The sequence below is a fragment of the Squalius cephalus genome, assembly GCF_949319135.1.
Source record: "Squalius cephalus genome assembly, chromosome: 13".
NCBI classification, from domain to species: domain Eukaryota; kingdom Metazoa; phylum Chordata; class Actinopteri; order Cypriniformes; family Leuciscidae; genus Squalius; species Squalius cephalus.
Genome location: NC_137134.1, coordinates 18003790 through 18018351, shown reverse-complemented (window position 1 = coordinate 18018351; position 14562 = coordinate 18003790). Strand labels below are relative to the sequence as shown.

The 14562-nt window shown below is 38.5% G+C and overlaps 1 protein-coding gene across 1 annotated transcript in view; it reads right to left on the bottom strand.

Annotated features, from left to right (window-relative positions):
* ssbp4 (single stranded DNA binding protein 4) overlaps window positions 1-14562 on the bottom strand; it is a 62945-nt gene that overhangs the window by 490 nt on the left and 47893 nt on the right. Inside the window, exons 5-17 of the mRNA XM_079891419.1 lie at window positions 13571-13660; window positions 8167-8250; window positions 4691-4750; window positions 4540-4606; window positions 4376-4443; window positions 3381-3448; window positions 3252-3297; window positions 3139-3174; window positions 3001-3055; window positions 2746-2816; window positions 2582-2660; window positions 2468-2496; window positions 1704-1805 (exon numbers count right to left, since the gene is read on the bottom strand). Of these exons, the coding sequence (XP_079747545.1) occupies window positions 1704-1805; window positions 2468-2496; window positions 2582-2660; window positions 2746-2816; window positions 3001-3055; window positions 3139-3174; window positions 3252-3297; window positions 3381-3448; window positions 4376-4443; window positions 4540-4606; window positions 4691-4750; window positions 8167-8250; window positions 13571-13660 (855 nt within the window). The remainder of the gene's footprint in view (window positions 1-1703; window positions 1806-2467; window positions 2497-2581; window positions 2661-2745; window positions 2817-3000; window positions 3056-3138; window positions 3175-3251; window positions 3298-3380; window positions 3449-4375; window positions 4444-4539; window positions 4607-4690; window positions 4751-8166; window positions 8251-13570; window positions 13661-14562) is intronic.

Below are 14562 nucleotides of genomic sequence, written 5' to 3'. Positions count from 1 at the left end.
GAGTAATCTTTGTTAAAGATTTTATTGTTTGATTAACAGTGGCAGACAGCAGCAGACATATTTATAGGCGGCTGTCACTTTTAGACCGAATGCACTGATCCAATATACTGATACACATCCAATTACTTTCTCAGCTGTTAACGTTTACGCCATAACCGACTGTGTTTACGAGAAAACTTGCTGAGATGGGTATTTTAACTCCTTTCAAGTGAAAGGAGACAGGAAAGAGGGATCAATTCCATGCTTGAATGGTTTAAAATGGCCTGAATGTGTTCATTGGCCAAACTAAACACGTGCAAATGATACATTTTCACTCTGTGATGCTTGAACTTTGCAATTAGTCCGCGAATCACATGCGTGCCGTACATGTGGGTCTGGTCTAGGGCTGAACGATATTCTGTTTTAACATCGACATCACGATGTGCGCATGAGCGATAGTCACATCGCCGGAACATGCGATGTGAAGGGTAGTAGCACTCATGGTGTATTAAAAGAACAGTAGCACACAGTAAACACGAGTTTGTTGTATGGCTTGTTGCTGCGGTGACATTTGCACGTTCCGCGTGCCTGCACAGTGATTGGTTCGCTGTGCCGCTGCTCACCGCTCACAGCCAACATTCACTGGCAATCCTATAGCTAAAAATGGGCGACGAAGAGGATCCGCCGCAAAAAAAATGATGATTTCGTACCAAAAATCAAAATCAGCTATTTGGAACTATTTCGGCTCCAAAAAGGAGGATGTTGACCAAAAAGAGGTACTTTGCCTGGAGTGTTATAAAGTTGTGGATGGTTGTCTTTTTTAAAAAGTCTTTTGTCTTTTATTTTTCGTGTTCGCATTTATGAGGAAAAAACAATGTTACGTGACAGTTCTCCATTACGGACGCGACCGTTATGATGCGGCACTAAAAGACTGCTTTAAAACTTTCACAGAGACCTCAAACAGAAAGCACAAAGCCTTTCTTTAAAACGAATTTCGTTTTGTATTAATTGTATCTTAATTTTAATCTGTTTCATTATCCAATTTCCTGGATTTAATAAATAAAAAGTTAATAATAATAAATAATCACGACACGGAGGCGCCAGCGACTGAACAGCTTAAGCTATCATCCATGACCCGAAACCCGTAGCTTATCTATCTAAATATATCTATTATCTACAGAAATCTCTACTTTTAAAAATAACCATTCAAAACAAAATAAAACTGTATGAAATGTGCATTTCTCTCCGGCGTGTTCACTACTGCGAAGATCGCGAGTCAGTATCATCAGTATCGATAGAGAATAAGATTTTTTTTACTTATTTTGAGGAATTAGGCTATAGCCTAATGAACAAACAAACATCTGTTATGATCGCCGCCACGTTGGATTGCGTAGAACGTTCACCGAATTCTTACAGAAATATGTTCTAATTTTGGAATAAAATATTAAGTGACCTTTTTGTCACTTGTAATGAAGCTTGTTTATTAGTGAAATTATTAATATCATGGAATGGTAATTATTGACTTTAGCCTGGATTGATGGCTCGCAATATCGCAATATATATCGTTGGGAAAAAAAATATCGCAATGTGTTTTTTTTTTCCAATATCGTGCAGCCCTAGTCTGGTCCGTATGGATAACGGGTCAACTACGATCCGTTGCACCCCTAGAAACAGGAAAGCAGGGGAGGAGAGATATAGAGCGGGTCGGTGTGACGTGAACTTACACTTTCACTTTGGAATGGGTTTAAGAAGTTGCCTGCCATCTCCCCGTCGTCCCGCGGAGTCCCTGGGGGATTGTTCATACCTGTCATGTTGTTCGGAGAGTTCTAGAAATCCAGACAAAGGATGATTAGTGACATACACAAAAACATTCACAAAATGGAGGAAACGGCATCCAACAGGAAACGATAAGCCGATAATTATTTTCACGTCATGGACAATAATAAAATTCTCTACTATTTTGATTACAAAAAATGTCAATAAAATAGCCTACTAAAAAATAATTAAATTATTTAAATGCTACAAGTGATTTAAGCATCACAACATTATATACAGTAGGAAAAGTGGATATTGATTTTGAGATTTAACAGCGTTATTAAATAAGTTAAATCAAAGGTAATCTAAACATAACCATAGCTGAAACAACAATGAAAAATTCTATTTAAAAAAAATTATTTTTATTTTAAATTCACATCAGTATTGTTATTGTTCACTAAAACTAATTAAAATAAAACTAGATATAATTATTAAATGAAAAACTTAAGAAAACGAATATGAAATCTTGCCTTGTCAACTAACTGAAAAAGTATTAAAATGACGAAAAATTAAATAAAAAAATGAAGCTAAATAGAAATATTTTTAACAAAATGAAGAAAACTTAAACTAAAATGAAAACTGAAAATAAAAAAAGGAAAGTTATTTTAAAATATTAATAAATACCGTACTATATAAAAATATAAATAGTAGATAAATAATACATAGATCTCACCTTTGGCAACCCATCCATATCACCCGAGCCTGTAATCAAAAGCAGGTAAGAGTGAGACCATTAGAAATGTTTGCTATTTTGTACATATTAGATGTTTGTATGACGAAGTCTTACCTAAAGACCCGTTCATATGGTGCGGCTCCATCGCTCCCATTCCACCCATTGGACCGTCGGGCCCCGGCCCCATTGGGAACTGCAGAAACACAGATACTATTAGCCTCCAGTAAATCAACGATGATACTAAAACTACAAAATACTGCATTAAAACATCATCTTACGTTCGGTCTGTTGCCACCAGGGCCGATTGGATTCATCATCGTGTAAATGTTTTCACTGGAATTCGTCGAGTCTACGAGAAAACAGATGATATTTCTTAGCGTTTCACTGGGAAATTCTCCTCAGCGTTTCCCAAAACGAGAGCTTTCCGTTTTAAGATAATCTCCAGTCACTATTGTTATGAACTTTCAATAATAAAAAAAGACTGATGTGAAATTCCAGATAAAATCCTATGGATTAGATGAAAGCAAACTGACCTCCTGGGCTTGGCATGATGGGAGTTCCTGGAGGCCCGCCACCTCCTGGAGGCCCCTGAGAGACGAGCACAGAAAACGATTACTCACAAAAAACATTTCGGACAAACAGAGAGACTAAATCTTGTGCGTGCGACTCACCACATAGTTTCCTGGTGATGAAGATGAGTATGCTATCTGTGGGAAGAAGAGATAGTTATGAAGCCGTTTCTCAGAGTTATTGCGATATTGACATTTTTGGAAGTGACACTTACTGAGTTTGCGTTAGGATTAGGCCACGGCCCTCGACCTCCCGGACCCCTGAAAACACAAGAGGAAATGTTAAGGTGCGTATAAGCGCAGCAGAGACAGTTTAAGTGTGTTATACTGTGGCGTCGACTCACATGTTCATGCCAGGCATTCCAGGACCGCCGAGAGAGTTCGGAGGAGGCCTCATTCCACCGCCGTAGTTCTACAAATGGAGGGATGGCAAAGGTTAATCTACATATGAAACATGTTATGGCACTGTCACTAGAATGTGCTTTTCTTTCCCTGAATTCCCTTAAATGCTAAATTCATTACCTCATCTTCAATATATTAATCAATTTTCTAAATTCATAATAGTATTATAATGACTACAGGCAGGGTTCCCACATTCTATATAAAAATTATATATATATATATATATATATATATATATATATATATATATATATATATATATATATATATATATATATATATATATATATATATATATATAAAATAAATGACATTTACTATAACAATGCCCATTTCCATGGCTTCTTATACTTATTTATTGCTTTTTATTAGATTTATTAATTTTATGAACTTTTAATATGACTTTTTTAGACATATTTGCTATTAACATTGCTATGCATTTAAATTCTATATAATAATATATCTAATAAATGAATAAATAATAACTAACATATCAACTATAACAATTTGCAATTTATTTTAAATTTTATTATTTTATTTATACTTGTATAATAATATATAAATACAATAAATAATAAATAACCTGTGTTTTCTATTAAAATGTCCATTATATATATATATATATATATAAAATTTCTATTCACTCTAAATAATACAATATAATAATTATATATAATAAGTAAATAAAAAACTATTCCCATAGTTTATTTTATTTATTTATTTTATTAGATTATTTTATTTATATGAAATATACAATACATAAAATATATATTTTCTATAATATATACATTTCTATAACATATAATCTAACATTTCTATTTCCATGGATTTAAATTAGACACTTTTATTTTTATTTTATTTTTATATTTTCTATGACTATGTTCTCAGGGTTCCCAATCTAAGCATGACTGTTTTACTGAAAGGAACATCAGCCAACCTGTGGGCCCATGCCTCCCATTCCTCTGGGTGGGTTCATCCTCATTGGGCCGCCCATGTTTGGATGTCCTGATGGGGAAGAGGAACCACAACACTTTTACAAATGCCATAGCAAAACATTTTTGAAGCACAGCTGGTTGTAAAGTCTATGGTGCAGTGTGGTACCTTGCGGTCTGGTGGGGTCCAAACTGTTTGGCAGTAGCGGCTGTGACCCGGGGACTCCAACGGGAGGCTGAAACCAAGAAAGAGAGTATGAAACAAGAGAAAACAGCAGTAGCAAAATGTAAAAATGAGGGGTCGCGGGTGGGGTCAGTACCTGATTTGGCATGCGGAGTGATGGGCGGGGTCCACCTGGGTACCGTGGAGACATGAAAGGCTATGGGGAGAGAGCATATGATCTGTCAATCAAAAGACAGGGTGGAATACACCACAGTTAACCTGTCATTAGGACATAAGCACTACTTTAGGGCATTCCACACTAGTTAACTTAGCCCTGGGTTATTATAAACCCTGGATATTCATATGCTGATAGTTCACACTTTACATGCCTATCCCCTGGGTTAACAGCCAGTGTCATTGATTGGACGAAAATAACCCGGGGAAAGGCGCAGAGTGAAAAGCCCTTTTGCTTGAAACACAGTAGTATGCCGCTGTGAATTCTCTTTAGAACATATTCCTAAACTGTACTTGATGGAAATCACATGCACTATAACTCTGATGATTATACTGGACTGTTCAAAAGCAATTAATAGTATCTTACGGATTTACAATTGATTAAAATCGTATGGATTTATAATTTAAAATTAAAGAAAATGTGGTAACACTTTATTTTACAGTGTCCTCCTTGTTACATGTAGTTCCTATAGTTATAACTTAATAAATTATGCATAATTACATGCAACTAACCCTAAACCAAACCCCAATCCTAACTCTATAGTAAGTACATGTAGTTCATTATTATTACTCTGCACTTCAATGTATAATTACACTGTAACACAGACACCAATAAAGTGTAACTGAAAATGTTTAAATATAGCATTGTAGCATTCGAGATGCACAGTACAACGGTTACCAGCAGGGGGCGCAATCACACTACCTAAAAGACATCAGTTTGAGCCTAAAGGGAAGACATCATAAACATTGGTTCTCTACACTGACAAGGGGAGGCTGCTGCTATCACATTGTTTAACAGAGGAAACCTATGGTATTTTAAACAAGACTTTACAGCGAGAACAAAGCTAGAAAGAGGTTTCACAGAAGAGCAGAAAGAGAGAATGACCCCTTGCATGCAAAGATATGCTAAACATCATATCCCAATCAGGCATGGAATAGACAAGTTACAGCAACAAGTAATTTGTCTCTCCACACTTAAAGCAAAAATGCTGCCTGATGCCACAATCTCGGCCAATAAGAACATATTTGCTTCATACACAGCTATACATTCAACCAATGAGATTTCACTGTGGGTGAAGTCATCCAGCATAATGTCACAGAAACAAAGCAACCGGTAAAACGATCTATCGATCAAAGCTTTATTACGTCACAGAGTAATAAGTCATTTCACGGGCTTTGATCCAACAACCATTTGGATTGACCCTTCTTGTTCAAACTTGGTTCCCGCTCCGTCTACCCATGTTCGCTCCAAGTTGCAGCAAGTTTGTGTACTCAGAAGGGTGTGTTGGTGTTTGCGTATTTGTGTTTGAGTGCCTGTGTTTATGCTTGCATGTGTAAACGCAAGAGCATGTTTATGTGTGCGTGCGCGTGCGCGTGCTGCATTATTAATAGGATATTGATGGACTATGAAGGACTGAGTGCAGGGTGCAGGGAGGGACCAGTCTGCAGAGTCCCAGCTAGATGAACTTCCACTCCTGATGGGCTGGGCCACAGCCTGCATTATTTATCTGGCAACATCGTCACTGTCAGCGAGGAATATGTGCATGTGTGCGCACGTGTGTGTTCTCAGAGAGAACAGAGAATGAGGTAATGGACTGATTTGTGCTCTATCTAGGGATGGGTCAAGATGGCAACCAGTCGTCCAAAAACTGGACTAAATTAGATTTTTATTTTATCCTTAATATAATATAATTAAATTAGCACGAGTCTAATAGTATACAGTCAAACCAAAATGTATTCAGACAGTTTCTTTGCTATATTTTAGAAAACGGTAATAAAATATATGACAAGAATTCAAGAGTTATCAAATCAGTTGACATTTCACTGGTTTTGGCCATCCTTCAGTTAGACTGTCTCACAAATGAATTAGGTTGAATAGCTGTCAGCTGTTAAATTTAAGTACACAATTAGATAATACCAATTTAGCTCAACCAATTACCAAGCAATGCTTAATTTTGTTCAGTCTGTGGTGTAAAAAGGTCGCATTAGCAATTAAAGAAAAAACACTTAAGCAAAACATGGTCGGGTCAAAGTGTCTGAATAAATTTTGGTCCCAAATATTCATAATTAAATTTTACTGGTAGTCCACTGTATGAATAATTTTTGGGTATAATATGTCACAGTTAACTTTATTTTGCTATCCTCACTTACATAAATTAACTATAGTGTCCAGCACCCACTAGTAAAAAAACAAAAAAAAAACAAATTCAAAAATTATATCTGGTGTCAATTATTGGTTTGACTGTATATACTAAAAATGAACTAAACATCCTGTAGCTCAAATAGATCTAGTAACACCAAGGACATGGGTTCAATTCCCAGGGAATGAGTAAGCCGATAAACTATATAACTTAAATGTAATACAATTCACTTTGGATAAAATAATCCGCCAAATATGTAAAATAAAAGTAAAGAGTTTAGTCAAGTCAGATTAGTAAGGTTGGGTACCGAACTCTGTACTTTTAAGGACACTTACCGAATGACGTCGATACTACAGAGTACCGATTAACATTAAGTCAATCGGTGCCAAATTTCGATACCTGAGAATGCATCTGGGTCCAAGAGTAAGACTATTTAAATACGAATCCTGCATGTTCTCTGTGTGAATGAATGGCGTGACGCTTACTCTGTTTTCAGCCTCTGCCGTCAATTTAGATACTTCTCAATGTTATAATAATACTAACACTAATAATAACAAATGATCAAATCTTTATTTAAGGAATAATAAAAAAGAAATCCTCCATGTTTTAATTTTAACAGTATAAAGCTCAGTTGTGCAGCATGTTTGACAAAAAAAGTTTAATTTCATATGATTAAATTTTGTTTTGATTAACAGAAAATACACAACATAATTTGTGAAAAACAAAACATTTCATAGAAATGACCTTTTCCAATTAATTAAGTAGCTGTAGCCTACTATTTACAGGTAAATATTACAGTATACAAACACCACAGACAATGGCAGATTGCGACCAAGGCAGCTCTGACATAATGTCAATAACACTTCTAGTTTCTTTACAGTTATTGAGGTAAACATGCCTAAAGTACCGAAAAAATGTACCGTTGGGTACCGGCACCTAATTTCATGTAGCGGTACTGGTACTGGTACGGATAAAAAGTGAACGGAACCCAAACCCTACAGATTAGTCGACTAGTCATTTAGGAACCCCATCCACAAGTTGACTTTTTTTCTTTTTTTTTTTTAGTCTGAAGTTTTGCACACTACTAGATCTAGCTAGTTAGGAAATGCAAGGAGGAAAAGAATGGAGGGGTTGAGGAAGGAAAAGGTGAATTGAAAGTTGTGACAAAGGCACTCCTGAAATTTTAAACTATACCCAACATGTATCTATTGATGTATCTGTGAGGAAGTACAAGAAAACAGGGGGAAGTGTGTCTTACCTGGCCATGCGGCCCCATCATGGGGTTGTTGGGGTTGTGTGGAGGGGGCTGTGCATGAGGTGATGGTTGTGACCCAGGTGGGCCCTGAGAAAGAGAGGAAAAAAACAAAACGGTTAGAGATATTACACTCGACGTACCATTAAATATGTCTTTGCTGTGGTAGGTTGACCAACAAAGTCTTGCTGGTTAAGATTAGGTTAAGAAGTTGATGATTCCGATGGTCTCTAATAACGATGCAGCCCCTAGATTAGTAATAAATCCACCATTTATCCGCCAGCAAAGGGCATCTCCAACAGGGCTGGGCAGCTGCTGAACCCCATAACAGAGCTACACCACAAGGCCTCCAATGGAGTCCATTATTGGTAACTGAGAGAGGCATATGGCCTTTACCGAGACGCCTGTTCCTGCACCACATCCCTGTAGAGAGTGACTGAGGAATAACTTGGGATTGTGTGTGTGTGTCTTGGGTGAGGCGTGGGGGGGGGGGGCGCCGTATGTTAAATGAAGCAATTAATAAAATCATTTTCTACCCAGCTAAGGAGATAACGGCTTGGCACCAAACTACAAAACCATTAAGAGTAGCCCCTCCCGCCGAGAAAGGGAACGGCACATAGTATTCCTAGCGGGACAGTGGCATAGAGGACAGTAGCAACCACAGAGTCCAAGTGTTTCAGAGAAGCAATGTTGCTTCCCAACCAAAAGGGGGCAGTGTGTAGCCACTTGCCGAGTGACTGTCGGGACACAAAGTACCAAGCAAAACAAAGCATGGAACAGCAACACAATGCATATTTCATTGTTGTTTCTGTGAACATTACAAAAAAATTAATTCGACCACTTTTTTGGCAAACGGCGTGGGATTGAGCAATTTGTGTGGTTGAGGGTGTAATGCTTCAGAAGGATGGTTTTCAATGGTCTTGGAAGTAATTATTCTGATAAGTGCAGCAGTCACAGAATCTGTCAATAACCGAGATGATAAATGCAATGTGACGTACCATACAGGATCTAGATGTCATCAAAAAGATCTAGCTGTCGAATATTTCAAGAAACCTCACAAACCTGTGTGCACCAGAGAGGTACTTTGACTTTAAAGTCACCCCAAATGAAGCAAACAATTATTTATTTAGATTTTTGTGCAAAAGGTGCAACTGTCAGGAAATTTAGAGACAATAAATATAATATACTATACCAAACAGAATATAGATGTCAAAAATGTCAAGAAATCTCACAAAACTGTGTACCTCGAAAGTAACTGAAAATGATGCAAACAAGGAACTCTTAACTCAATCACAACCATCCATAAGGCTACATCTTGGGAAGGTAGACAACGTAACTCAAAATAGAAAGTATACTGAGATTTGTTTGAGTATGGGGACATGTCTACATCAACAGGACTACAACACTGTACAGTACTGGGCTTATTTCAATGTCCCAAGACTCCTGCACCTCGCAGCAAGTCAGAACAAGATCCTCCAGTCCTTTTAACCTTGATGGAACTCTCCCTCTCTAGAGTCTGCCAGTCTTTCACTTTTCTCAGTGTTCTGCTGGTTTTCAAGAGGTTTTTTGTGGGAGAAGAGCTGATGAAATTCTCCCACCACCTTCGCTCAAAACAAACTCATCCATTTCAGATGTTTCCAGCTAAAGTTGAAACTATTTCTCTTTTTTTCCACTCCTTGACTTTGCTCGCTCCCTCCCTGCCTCCCTCTTGCTAGTCTGTCCTCCCAAGAAGAGCTGGTGCAGTGGAGTTTCGACATGAAGATTATTGAAGAGGCCGACCCCGTGCAATGGGGGGGAATTAAAAAAAAAAGGGAAAAAAAGAATACAAAATTTCCAAGATCCGGGCCAGACGCCAGCACGCGAGCTTTGGGTTTCTCTCCCTAGACTCTCTTCCTTTGCTCTCAATCTCTCTGCAGGAGGTTGCTGGGAGTCTGGGCATGCGAGGTACAGATTAGGAGAGTCTGGAGAGGGTGTACAGGAGGGTTTAGCCCTCTTCAACTTCATCCCCATCTCGCAGGACCATGCTGATCACACGGCAGCTACTGTGGTCGCATGTGTTAATTATCACTGCTACATCTGGAGCTGCGCTGGAGACACAAACAGAGGCTCAAGCGTGCACGTTTTGGCTGCATAGCTCCACTACCAAAATGCTTTTTCAACTTAACTGAAACAGTGTACTACTTACTTGAGTACCAGTATTTCTTACAGAATTGTTTTTGTCCCCCTATTATTGTTGGACATGACTGAATGGTACATAGTTCCACAAGTTAGTCAAATGTTTATTCAATAACTGCTGTTGACATTCAGTGAGTTATTCATTAGAATGCTTCAAATTGATAACTCGGGAGTTCCTAAGACTTTTTGATTGAATCACTAAAAGAAATTATTCATGTCAGCGGCAATAGCCCCATGGTTAATGCGCCGACATATAGCGCAACTGCGCCTCCGGCGACCCGAGTTCGATTCCCAGCTCGAGATCCTTTGCCGATCCCCTTCCCCTCTCTCTCCACCCCACGCTTTCCTGTCAAAATCTCTACTGTCCTATCCAATAAAGGCACAAAAAAGACCAAAACCATAACTTGCAAAAGGAGGCGATTGAGCACAAATGTCCGATTTTTGAAACAGCAAAGTTTTTATTATGACTGCAGAATCAGCATGGATCACAACCTGTTCCAATCACAATTCTATTAAAAACAGCTAGAAAAAGAGCAGCTCCAATTATTAGCACAACTGTGTCCAGCAGCCGTGGCCGACAAGTGTGGGAGGAAGCAGTAGTTAGCTCTTGAGAGGTGTGAAAGAGTGATATACTGGCCACTAGGATATATGCCAAGATATAATTTGTGTCACCAGACCACAGCAACTGGTCGCGTGGAATCGGGGAGTGTACAAGGAACGCACGTGGGCCTGGAGGAGCCTGTCTTTTTGCAATTGTTGCCTCATTGCCTTCTCTCTCTTCCTTCTTTCATTTTCTGTCTTCACTCTCTCCATGCCTCTCTTTTGCCATGCCCTGGGCTGCTACCAAGAGGGAATTACTGCAGTGGAGCACAAAGTCCTCCCTCTTCTTCCCTTTCTTAGTTCTCTCTCTCTTTCTCTCTCGCTCTTATGCACACAGGCGCTATTTATAGAATGCAATGTCACTCACGCAACAGTCAGATCGCTCCCTGCTCTGAACACGGCTCATACAACATTAACACTCTCCTCCTCAATTCAAAGACCATGTCCATGTTCTATCATCCAATCCATGTGATGCTCTACCTGAAGCTCATCTCAGCATCTGCTGCTTTATAGGATGCTCTATCAGCTATTCTCCCAGACAATCTGCAACATTCTGAATGTATTATTGTCTCTGCCAGTCCACCCTGATGTTCTATCTATTCTAAAGGATGCACTATCAGATGATGTATCTGCCACTCTATCTTATCTTGACATTCTATCTACTCTATCGGATGCTCTATCTAACCTACTGTTCTACTAGATCAATTTGCTGTACCGGTCTTCTATCTCCATTGGATCCCTGATCTGCAGCTCTATCTGATCTTCTATTTATTCAATTAGATGTTTTATCTAACCTTTCTGATGCTTGACAAGATGTTAGACACTGTATCAGATTTTCTATCTAATGAATCTAATATCTGTTATATACACATTCTATGGGATGCTCTATCTCAGGGTTTCTCAAACTCGGTCCTGGTTTGCACTGTCCTGCACAGTTTAGCTCCAACCCTGATCAAACACACCTGAGCAAGCTAATCAATGTCTTCAGGATCCCTAGAAACTCACAGCTAGGTGTGTTTGATCAGGGTTGGAGCTAAACTGTGCAGGACAGTGGCCCTCCAGGACCGAGTTTGAGAAAACCTGCTCTATCTGAACTACATGATGTTCTACTAGATGTTCAAATTTGCTGTATCTACTCTTCTATATCATTGACTCCTTTGGATCTTCTATCTGCTGCTCTATCTGATCTCCTATCTACTCTATTGGATACTTTATCTGATGTTCGACAAGATGTTAAATCCACTGTCTCAGAATTTCTATCCACTGAATCTTATGTTATGTATACTCAATGGGACCCTCTATCTTCCACTCCATCTTATCTTCTACCTGATGTTATCTTGTATTAACTTATCTTGCATTATCTTTTCTTCCATTGGTTCTATTGGATCCTCTATCTGCTGCTTTATCAGGTGATCTATCTAACCTTCTATCTACTCTATCGAATGCTTTATCTGAAATTCGACAAGATGTTAATTCCACTGTGTCCACTGTATTTTTTTCTAATGAATATTAAATATGCTTCATGGGATGCTCTATATGACCTCCTAGCTACTATTTGTGATGCTCTAAGATTTCTGATGTATTACTATGTTAAATCCACTGATTCAGATCCCCAATCTGATGTATTTTATGTTGTATCCATAGATGATCTGATTGTCTATTTGATGTGTACTAGGTGTACTGGTGCTCTATCTGCCATATACAGAGTAGATACAACACAAGATACATCAAATAGGAAATCTGAAAAAATTAATAAACATTAATAATATATAGAACTAGATGCCAATAGAATATATAGATATTTTTTGCAGTTTTTTTACACACAAAAAAAATTATTCATTAAAAGTCAAGTCAAGTATATTTGTATAACGCTTTTCACAATACAAATTGTATCAAAGCAGCTTCACAGTATTAAATTAAAATAATACAACAAGGTTTGTTTCTAGTGGAATTTATTGATTGATAAAAATAAATTAATATTCCGAAAATATCCTCAACTGAGCAAGCCAAAGACAACAGTATAATATCTTATTAGTATAATATCTTATTACACAAGTTGGACCCAGAGATAAATGAAAATAATCCTTGACTAAGAAAATTTGTCTAAGGTAGTGTGTGTGTTTGTTTAGAAAGGTTTCTCGCTTGTCTGACTATAAATAGCTCAATAAAGATCACTATGGCAGAGGAACTCCCACAGGCGCCTTGACTTTGGGAACTATGCCCCTAAGCATTCCCCCAAATCCCAGCCTTGAATTTAAAATACACAGATATGTTGTTAGATAAGTGTTGCCAAAGAGCTACAACCAAGCACGCATGTTTTTACCCATTTTGGCCTTAGGGATTAAACTGTCGAGGCATTCACACTGATCTCAGATCAGGGGACGCAACTCTGTTTGTGTCAGTGTGAGTTGCTACTGTACTGAACAACTAATTTAGACGTAAAATGAAAACGAATGGAAATACAGAGAGGGAGAGATAGCGGGAAAGAAACATCTGGACAGGGATTAGAAGAACTAAAGGGGGTTTAGAAAAAGGAGGGGTGGGGTGAGGGACAGAAAAATGGTAAAAGCTTAACGCACAGGGTTAAAGGAGGAGGTTGAACGGGAAGGTGGGGGAAGGAGAGAACAGCTCTTACTTGAAAGAAGCCGGGAGGCATGGGTCCACCTGGCATGCCATCGTTGGGCGGCATGTTGCCCATCACAGGACTGGGAGCTGCTGCCGCACTCTGAAACAGAGAAACATGCAAAGCCTCGTCAAAAAATAGATTCTAAAATAAATTCTAAACCAAATTTCACCTTTCAGCCACTCAAACTATTCTTTTAAAGTTTGTAAATAATTCCAATAACAATTCCATTATTCCAAATCTACAAGATTTGGGTTTAAATACAACAACATACAAATAGAATCTCTTGTCAAATATGTGAGCTGTTCTTTAGGTTGAAGCCTGGGCCCCCCAACACCCCAGACAAAGCAAAACTCAGCAGTGTCTTTCCCATGATGGTAAAGAAGGGGTAGACAGGGATTACACACGACCTAGCGCCCCCTTCCTCCACCCTGTAATCAGATCCCTCACTCTCGTCTGGGTGGAGGAGGGTAAATCGCCTCACTGCCGCTGACCTTAATAGTCCAGACACTCACCGCTGACCCTAAGAGGGCAAAGGGCACCGTTTCATACACCGACATACACAGTCATAGGTACACGATTATCTGCCTTTAGCTCTAACACATTTGTAATGGCATATCACCCACTAAAGCCACATACAAGTATATTTAAGATCACATATAGTCACACACACCAACAGGACAGACAGGTCGACTTGTAGGTCCAAAGACAAATTTGACTAAAATTCCTCTGGGGCTTCATCCCACCAGCACCTAAGGTTGAGAAGAACTGGCACATTTTTTTAAATGCTTTTCATGACCGTCGGTTCTGGTAACGAGTCTCAAATGTCTCAAAATAAAACAATTTAGAGAATAAAAGGCCCATTCACACCAAGAAAGATGCGCTGCAGTTATGTTGTATGCTGCTTTAAATGCTCAAGCTCTTTAAAGTCTGATTTCTGTAAATCTTTTTAAAATTAAAAAATTCAATGATATAATTCTCTGTTTCGTTATTGTTACACTAGT